The sequence below is a fragment of the Anguilla anguilla genome, chromosome 18, assembly GCF_013347855.1.
Source record: "Anguilla anguilla isolate fAngAng1 chromosome 18, fAngAng1.pri, whole genome shotgun sequence".
Lineage (NCBI taxonomy): Eukaryota > Metazoa > Chordata > Actinopteri > Anguilliformes > Anguillidae > Anguilla > Anguilla anguilla.
The window spans coordinates 22,975,871-22,986,666 of NC_049218.1; the positions used below are offsets into that span (position 1 = coordinate 22,975,871).

The following is a 10,796-nucleotide window of genomic DNA, read 5'->3' on the forward strand; positions in this document are numbered from 1 at the left end:
GCCCAAACGAACAGTAAAATAACAGGTTGGCCATGCGATTCCCTCTCAGAGCTGCGCGCGCGGAGGGCAGTAATTTAGCCTCATTACAGTGATCCGTAAGCAGTTTGCAGGGAGGGCGGTGACGGACAGAGAGGTTCGTTTCTGCACACTTGGGTCCAGCCCAACCTGCCTCACACAGCTAACTAATATTTCTATGTCTTTTATTTTAGAAATGTGTTTTTTTAAAGCAGATCCAAGATCATATATGAGCATTTAGGCGCCAGCTATAGAGGACTGACTGATTTTCTAACGCCATTTCCTGTCGGAGATCACCAGTCCACGGCCGTACCACCTGTCTGAAAAAACACCTGGGGTAGGCGTGTCTGGTGACGTAGCCTCACTGCGAGTCATGACATCAGCAGTTCGAATTCGGCTGTACGACCTTTGGCACATCTCCTTCTCCTTCTCTCCCTCTCTCGCTCCCCATTCTTCCTGTCTCACTACACTGTCCTGTCCAATAAAACTGAAAAACCCCATAAACACCCCATACAGATACGCATACACAAAGCGGCTAAAACTAGAGGAAACCTGGCCCATAACATCAATAAAGGGGCCTGGGATACACTGGGACATAAGACTTACTCAAAAGGTCCTGACAGCAGGAGAAAGAAACAAGACGTACAGAGGACAGAGGAACATATTACAATATCCACAGCCTATCTTATCAAAGTGGATGACAAAAGCTGGTGGTTCCATGACAACAGGCATAACTACAGCTGCAGCTTCAGCTCCAGCTCAGTTTAGCTCTGTTTAGCACAGGGCTGTTTAAAATGAAACTGGCCTGAGAAAATCTCCCCTACACGGTGCCATAAGCTCATCGCTAATACAGCACCACAAAACACACACGTGCCAAGGCGGCCACCTCCTTACACGAGTGCACACACAACTCTACACACATACACACAAACATGCGCTCATGAATGCGCACACACAAATACCTGTCCATCTGATTTACAGTTACACCCCAGTTTAATTACAGGGATAATTATCACAGGGTAAAACGCACATGAATCACAACACAGCATAATGCAAGTGATTAACAAACAGGCCTAGAATACACCATGCTGTAACACCTCCAGGAAGTAAAAGGTGAGTGCAGCCCTGCCGGAGGGCCATGGCAGGTAAGGGATACATTTAGGTGTTTTACACGCGAGTTAACAGAAAAGCTTTTCACGGTTAATTTTATCAGATTTTTTTTTGGAAGGAATGGAAGGTTCAACACATGCACGCAAACACATGCACACATGCAGCACATGCATGCATATGTGCATTTACCTACATGCATGCACGTACTGCATGCGTGCATTGATGCTGAATGCGATCCCGCAGGACATCAGGCATTTCACACCCGCTGTATTACACAGCTGGCCACGCCCCTTCTGTAAGGGAAACCTGCCAGGCCGATTCAGGAGGTCCCGCACGCGATGATTGGGGGGTGGGAGGGTTTTGGGAAACGGTTTGGGATGGTAACAATGACTCGAGTTCCCAAATTTATCTACAGTACAGACTTCCTGAGTCCCAGCTCCTGCCAGCCCTACAGCTGCTAACACCAGCCAGAATGATCCAAGGCAGCCAGACTACAACGTGCTGGAGTACAATTATGAGATTAACCAGTGTGCAAAGTGCAGGGCAGTGGTGTTTACTGACCCGAGTGCTACTGCCAGTTTAAGTATAAGCCCCCGCTGCTCACGGGTGCTAGTATGAAAGGCTATATCGCAGTATGTACCTTATATTACAGTAAAGGTAATCAGCCTGGATATATGCTGAAGCAATGCAGGTGAAGTACCTTGCTCAAGTGTACAACAGTGTCTTACCTGGAAATAAAGCCTGTGACCTTTAGGTTACAAGACCTGCTCCTTATGCATTATACGACACTGCCGCCCGTGGCTTCACTGCCTGGTGATACCCCTTCACCGCACACAAAATACACCACAAATGTTTCATAGAGAATTGCATTTCATGATGCATTAGAGCAATCTCCTCTAGTGTAAATGTAGACATCTGATTGGCTGCGGGGAAATTGCCTTTAATCACAAGCTGTATGAAACACCACCCTGACATGCATACAGTGCTTCCACTGTGAACACTGGTGATGGAAATGTGCTGTTGTGTGGATGTTTTTGCCTTCGAGGCTCTGGAAACCAAGTTGCCACACGTGCTATCATGGACCCAGTCAAGCACCAAGAGATTTCAGGCTAAAGTCTGGCTGCCTTTTCCAGGGAGGCTAAAGCCGTGCTGTGGTTAGATCTTCCAGAAAGACAATGCTCCAAAGCATTCCTACAAATCCACAAAAAAGGTCAACTGACCACAGAATCAAACTTCTCAATGGCCATTCCAATTCCCTTACCAAACCCCCACTGAATACAAGTGGGGTGAGCTGAAGAGGAGAGTCTGCAAGCACAGACCGAGGACTGATACATCTGGACTGATTCTGCATGAATGAATGATCTCAGATCCCCTGCTGTGAGTTCCCCGACCTCATTAAACATTACACGAGACTCTGCGCTGTTGTCATGGCGAAGGGTGCACGAAGTATCAACTGCGCAAGTGCCAATAACGGTGACACGCAAGTCTCTCAGAATAAAAATGATTTCACGTTCAAGATTTTCGCCTCCGAGTAATGGTATCACAATCAGATTTAATTATCCCACGATGCTGATCATAGAACACATTTCCAATATAAGCAATAATGTGAATTTTATCCAGCACTTCTGTGTTCATATTAACTGAGCGTGCCAATAATTACAGAGGGCACCCTGCACTCATAGCAAGGGCATTTAGGCTATAGCCTGAGTCAGCGTGTGCAGTGATGCCACTATTAGTATCTGTATCTATATTGGTTCAACTGACGAAAGCATTTGTGCTTGTATTTGTATTTGGATACAAACCACAATTGGATGTGGTTAAAACCAGAAGAGACACAAAAGTTAAGAGGAAAAACATTTCTAGCTTAATATCCAGAGAATGTGTTTAAGTCCACTACATATATTAATACGTCATATACTACAACATTATGTACATCTTCTTGCAATGAACTAAGTCAATTATGTGTCAATTATGTATGGGGGGGTTAACCGGACATGGGCCTTTTATGGTTCTGGACATGAAACGTCAATAAATAACAGTTAGATAGCAAAAAATAAAACATTTTAAATGTCACTCATAAGATAATGTATCATTAGGAGATTCAAGCAATGCCCCAACATTTATTTCCAAAATTTTGAGCCAAACATGAAAAAGCTCATATGATGTGACTATCCAAGACACGTTTCAATGTGTCCAAACATGAATAAAACAAAAAAAATAAATTTTATTTTATTTTTAAATCCAAATGTGTGGTCAGCTCTTTTCTAAGGATACTGAAATTTCTAAAGTCCATGCATATTACTGGAGATAGTTTTGATTGAAAAGATTTTGTCAGAGAAATAAAAATCATGAAATGACACAGTAACTTTGACAATAACTGCAACACTGTCAATTATTTAGACAGCCTTACAGACAAAGGGTACGGCCTCAAACAGGAAGAACAAACAACATCTCTTCAGAACAAGAAGAGCTCAGAAGGTGAGTTTTGCCCAGTGTTTCAATAAATAGCACTCCAATTTGGGTACCCTATTCTCATGTCTTATGGTGACACGTTTTATACAAAACTACAATATATGAGCAAACTTCATGTCATTAATACATTTAAAACTTTGTTTCCATGTTGCAGTGGGTGTGCTGCTAGGATGCTAGCTGATCACCACTATGCCCCAGATTACCTTACTGGTGTGAAACATCGTATGGTGTGATGCACTGATCGTGATCATACAGTGGGACAGTGTTTTTCATGTCACACTATAGGACACATCTGTCACACCACTGCACAAGAATTGCATTTAAGAAATTAAACCATGTATAGAATAATTATTTAATTTAATTAATTGCTTCTAATTTTAACAGTGTTAAATCATTAAGGTTTTGATCACAAATGTGTTTTTGTGCAACCTTGCCCCACAGAGATGCCCATTAATGCGTAGTTCACACTCTACCACTGTCATTCTTACACTGACGCTTTGTCACCTTGACTTAAATACTAGAGAAAGATGACAAGTGCAGAGAGGAGGAGGAAACACAGGGAGGGAAATAAAGCTGACCCTGCAAGCACAGAGGGAAAGATGGACATACGAACACACACACACAAACAAACACAAAGTAGGTATTGAGAGAAAGGACACACACACACAAACACAGAGTAGGTCTTGAGAGAAAGGACACACAGACAAACACAGAGTAGGTCTTGAGGAAAGATGGAATAAGTAAACAGACAAATCAGATCTACAGTGATCTGAGGGCTGTAAAAATAACCACCAATTTACAACTGTATACAGCTCACTGTGGCAATAGCATTTTATATTCCTGTTCACAGAAATCAAGAGACAAAACTGATGGGGCAAATAAAACATTCAGTGTGCAGTCTCTTCCTCCATCTAAAAAAAACTGACAAATATGGAGACACTCCCAGCTGATATATGAGTATTACCTCTCTCTCTCTCTCTCTCTCTCTCTCTCTCTCTCTCACACACACACACACACACACACAAACAGGAATATTGTTAATTATCTCAGTCATGTTTTTCTTGACATTTGCCTGGGGCAGTGAAATAAACTATGGGTGGTATTCATATTAAAATGTGCACAGTAGGACCATATCACAACATGGCGTCTGCATCTTCTGATTAATATTTTTTAATCACTGTTATTCATTTTGATTATCATTATTTAGATCTGAATCATTGTTATAATTGATGTTTGAAATCCAAGTCTATAACTTATACATTTTTCAATAACCTTTCTGCAAAAACTTCACCATTTTGCGTTCGTGCATTTTACCTGTGCATACAACATCATTTGGCGACATTCAAAACAATGACATAAATAAGGTTTCGCTCGTGAGAAATAATACAATTCAGAAACCCCAACAGTTTAAAATAGCGAAGGCACAAGTCACAATAATTTTCTTCAATTTTCAGTTTGTGGAGTAAAAATAAATCTGAATTACAATGAGATACTGGAGTGATGTTGATGCATTTGGTATTGTGGCTGTAGTAAAAACAATGCATTGAATTTGCTCAAGGAAATGCTTTGTTTGAGAACTTTAATGATGGAATATCACAATATGATGGCTTGTCTTCTAAAAACGACAGCGTTTTACAAGGTGTATTGAATATATGGCTTGTCACACTTAGGGTTGGGTATCGTTTTAAATGTTTTGATACCAATTAACAGTACTGATACCTTCACAATACTTTTTCAGTTGACCTACTTCGTAGGAATTAAAACCATATGGGTTTATCTTTATATAACTGATTATAAATGATATCTTTACTATTTGTAAACATTATGCCAGTATAAAATGAGAGATAAGGAAAGCACACTGTCATTGGACTCTGGAGCAGTGGAGTTTTCTGGAGTGATGAATCACGTTTCACTATCAGGCGAATCTGGGTTTGGGGAAATGCATAGTGCCAACTGTAAAGTCTGGTGGAGGAGGAATAATGGTCTGGGGTCACTGTTTGGGCCACGCCCTTTAGTTCCAGTGAAGGGAAATCTTAATACTACTGTATACAATGACATTCTGGATAACTGTGTGCTTCCAACTTTGTGGCAACAGTTTGGGGAAGGCCCTTTCCTGTTTTAGCACGATGGCTTGCTAAGTTTCTGTGGGGAAGAACTTGACTGGCCTGCACAGAGCCCTGACCTCTATCCCATTAAAAACCCCTTTGGGATTAATTGGAACGCCAACTGCAAGCCAGGCCTTACACCCAACATCTGTGTCTAACCTCACTAATGCTCTTGTGGCAGAATGGAAGCAAATCCCCACCGCCATGTTCCAAAATCTCCTGGAAAGCCTTCCTAGAAGAGCGGAGGCTGTTACAGCAGCAATGGGGGGTCCGACTCCATATTAATGCCCATGGGTTTGGAATGTTCAACAAGTACATATGGGTGTGATGTGTCCACATACTTTTGGAAATGCGGTGCATTTCGGTCATTTTTCGATACCCCAACCCTAGTCACACCATATGATTAATTTAGGATATAGCCTAGTATCAAAAATGGTGAAAAGTTGGAAGTTAAAACACAAAATTTTCATTTATCTTATCACATTTTTGTGCAGCCAAGACTCTGTACAACACAGCTAAATCTTTCTCATAAATTGTATTTGAAAAAAGTAGTCTGCAAGTAGTTTTTATGCCTAAATATAAACCAACCATACAGCTCATCTGCTAATGGGAGTGACTATATCGATTACTTTTCCGAGCCGGCTATTATAGAATAGAAAATACACACCTACAGTATACATACGAAGGACACACATTTGACAGTTCAAAGGTAGATTACATAGGCACATTGTGTCTCTATCTTCAAGCTACTCTAAGCAGGTTAGTTTAGATTTCGGTGATGAAGTAGCAGTGCGTGTGAACGCTATGCCCGCTAGCCTACGCTGTCTCAGAGGCAAATACAGGCCCTTAAGGGGAGGGCTAGCAGGGAGGGCAGGGCTGCTTGAAGCGTCGATGAGCACTCGCTAACACCATTACCCATAAAGAAATGCACTGCTTCCATTTTGGAGCAATGTAAGAATCACACACAGCTTGCTTTTACCTGTTCTTGTTAAACAGGCTAAAACACAAATGACAGCAGTCATATAACAACCGTCAGGGAAACGAGTCTCTGTAACAAACGCTCAAAGCAGTCCCAGCCTGACCAGACATGGAGAGCCCACACAGACCACTGTTCCCCCATGCTAACACACACACACACACACACACACACACACACGCACGCAGGAACTGCGGCCCTCTCTCTCCCGCTCCCTACTCTCCTCAGCTTATAAACCCGGGTGGCAGCTCCGAAAACGAGATCAAGACAGCCGCAGCATACAAACCGGTGCCATTACTTTGCCATTATAACACAAAAAAATTCCAATAGTTCCGTTCATATTACGACATGTTTATTTTTGTTACTATGTCATGATTCATGTATTGCCCAATTCCTGAGTCTCCCATTAACCTCCATCTGTTGTCTGTGAAGTGAAGAATTAAGGACAAATTAAAGCCTAAACTTCATAATTTACCCTGGATCCCTTACGCATTTTGTACTACAAAGAATGCAAGTAATTCGTCCCAAATATCTGCCCATATCTAGAATTTTTAAGAGTCATTGCCCAAATAGTCCAACACAACATTAATGAATGGATATACCCAGAAACCATCTGGGAATTCAACACGCTACATGTTCGATAAGGAGTTAAGACCTTTCCTGCTAGTCGAACCTAATGTATAGCCTTCACCATTCACAGTCCATCTGCATGAAAACATGAACTTCACATCACATTCCCTTAAAAGCAATACCAACCTAACAAAGCAGCTAGCACCACAAAACAACCCAACAGCAAACCCAGTTCAAAGCTGGAGTGAACCAGACAAACTCTTTTCATTTTCCCCCAAAACACCTGCACATTTGCAAAAAGTCAATTTAAAGGAATTTACATTCGCACCCGGGGCTGAATGTGGGCAGGCCCATTTTTAAATAACTCTCAATGGCTAAAAGAGAAATGTAGTGACTCGGAGGGCAGAGAGAAGAATGCCCAAACCCCCAGAAGAGGCAGCGGAACAATCGTGTAAAAACAGGATGAATCATATGGCTGTTCCCTCAGCGTCCGGCTGCAAGACGTCGGCAGATTGCTGCAGAGCGCTTCAGCCCAGACACTTCCTTTTTCAGGGCAATGGTGAAACAATGGGTGCCAAACACACACCTACACATACGCATACACACACACACAACTACACACATGCATACACACACACAGACACACAGACACACATGCATACACACACACTCACATGCACGCATACACACACACACACCTACACACATGCATACACACACAGACACGCAGACACACACATGCATACACACACACACTCACATGCATACACACACACACTCACATGCATACACACACCTACACACACACACATGCATACACACACACACAGAGACACACACACCTACACACACGCAGACACACACACATGCATACACACACACACACACACACATGCATGCACACACACAGACACACACACCTACACACACACACACACACACACACACATACAGACACATACACACACACAACGCATACATACACACACACACAGACACACACAAACACATACATACACACACAGACACCGACACACACATACACACAGCAATAGTACCACCACCACCACTGACAACACAATCTCTCACCTTACAGCATCAACACAGCAACATTTCCTGCAAAGGTTTACCATAAGAGACAGACAGAGAGATTCCCCAGAGTGAGCCAATCAGATAAAGTGTTTCTAAAAGAGATGGGCACGTGTGCAGGAGTCAGTATCTCCAGCTCTGCAATGGCACTGCTGACGTGCTGATACATCCATGGCTGGTTTCAACCACTGAAGCCAGTGAATGTGTAATATAAACTGAGGATGCATCAACCACTTCAAACAGCAGCAGTTCTGGCTCAACTGCACTCCTTTCCAGCCAATAACAGAAAGGATTCCAAGCAGCTGGTTTTGCACTTGATCAAAGACTAGTTGCTAGGACTAATAGCAGGCCACGGTTTTTGGTACCATGATCTTACGGAACAGCAGACATAAAGTCATTCTGAGAGTGTAGGTCCCCTTCTATGGAAGGCCTCTGGCATATAAATAAAGATTGCATGTAGATTGTGCGCACACGCTTTTATTAACGGCACATATAAAGATTCACTTTTAATTTAAAGACACATACATTGACCCTGGCGATTGTCTAAATATAGCCTAGTCAAATAAATCATATGGCGCCGTCAATGTAATTTCAGAAAATTGTGTTGTGGGAACGCCACCGAGGAAACATCCCTAACAAACCCCGAAGATTTTGACCCACCACCCCCGTTTGGGTTCGGGACAGGCCTCCGTGTATTTACGGCATGATAGGGCAGAATGGGGAAACAACAGTATATTCTGCCTTTCACTATTTGCTCTACAACACAACATAGCATCTCTTCCAGATGAATGTGCTTTCCCTGGTCAAAACAATATGCGCAACTAATTTGCAAAATAAACATTCTTCGTATCAAAAAGGTTACCGTCTGGTGCAACATATTCATGGACAGATGAAGAGTGATCTTCAACTTTAACTGGGATTACCTTATTAAACGTGTTTCAAACGATAGCACAATTCCGTAAAGTAGCCTACTTTCAAAAAACCCAGGCGACACAGATTATTCGCAATTCATGCGAGATTACCAACACTCACTAATAGAAAGACACATTTGACAGTCAGTTTTTAACTAGGCTACTTCAATCCAGGAAAATAATAAGGAATTAAAAAATTTTAAACAAATGGTATCGACTAGCTACCTTAAATTGTCATTCATCTCCTTTATTTGCAACTACAAACAAACTCGTGAACAAGATTCCATGAAAACATGTATGAAAACACCGAGCGGGTTTCCCAACAAACCACCTGCAATACGTTTCGTTAACAACTCGTACGCTTCACTGCGTACAAAGGCAGTAACTGTGCGTGCGTTAAGTGTCGAGGCATGTATGCAGAAAAAAGAAATTAAATTAAATACCGTGCATATAATTGTAGAATACATTACAATCATCGGCCAGAAACACATGCCTACAACCTGTCTTTGTTCTATAATGTGCGACAGAGATCAAGGCCTAGTTTGTTGTGGAACCGCACAGTTCCGTAGGACATTTTTTTAAAGAAACAATAACAGCTGCATTGTTACCAGCAGGCGAGCGAGCATTATATCGCAAAGCCTCTCCATAATACAGGACGAGGGAGGCGTAATGCGTAACTCCCTCCGTTTATTAAAAAAAATAAAGACTCCAAGGAGGTCATTTGCAGTCGTATGTGTATGATACGATATGAAATGTTATTCGGATATTGCACATGACTCCTAAAAATTGTTCGGTGGATGTCACCAACTCGCCGAGACCCAGTTTCCTGCTAACTAAAAAAACATAGTGCTACTCGTGACGCCATTAAACACAGCGACGGTGCACTCAGATTCAGTCAGTTCTGTCCAAAATGTGCTGCCATATATTAATTTGTGTTGCTTATTCCTAAAAAAATATATAGCAAGATACATTTACCTTATAGACATCGCCGTATGTACCGCTTCCTATCCTCTGAATTAGCTCGAAATCCTCCTGCGGATTGCGCCTGGAGAGGTCGAAACTGGAATTCATCGTCTGAACCCCTGTTTCGGAATCCGATAGGTTTGCTTACGGGACACCTATTTTAAAAACTGTAAGAAATTGACTAAAAACATACGGTGTCTGGGAAAAATCTCAGTCCTACTTCCATAAGTTTAACATGGCTTCCACTGCGCAATACGCGTGCGCACGAATGTAGTTCACATTCACGAGTCAGTTGACGGAAGAGCGCGACGAGAGTAGGTACGGAAAGTGGGCGGCGAACAGCGGATACTCCAAACAAGCAGGCTTATTACTGTAATAAATCCAAACCAACTGGCAAAGTATACCGGATTGTTGAAGAACTAACGCTGCTATCACCTGGTCAGGTGACAAAGCCAAAAGAATTATCACATCCAAAACAGTTTGTGAAAACGGGTAAACTGAATTGGAATACCACAATTCATAGGAGGGGCATTGAGGGCTTTCATATGCTGGTGGCACACAGCCCCATGGCTCCCATGTACAGAG

At 42.3% G+C, this 10,796-nt stretch overlaps 1 protein-coding gene across 3 annotated transcripts in view; it reads right to left on the reverse strand.

Annotated features, from left to right (window-relative positions):
• LOC118217979 (mitogen-activated protein kinase kinase kinase kinase 3-like) overlaps positions 1-10,500 on the reverse strand; it is a 48,837-nt gene extending 38,337 nt beyond the window's left edge. For 2 of the 3 annotated variants that reach the window (XM_035400249.1, XM_035400247.1), the window contains exon 1: positions 10,224-10,500. In XM_035400249.1, the coding sequence (XP_035256140.1) occupies positions 10,224-10,319 (96 nt within the window). In that variant the 5' untranslated portion in view covers positions 10,320-10,500. The remainder of the gene's footprint in view (positions 1-10,223) is intronic. The other variant, XM_035400248.1, reaches the window with a different exon arrangement.
• Between the last annotated feature and the right edge of the window lie 296 nt (positions 10,501-10,796).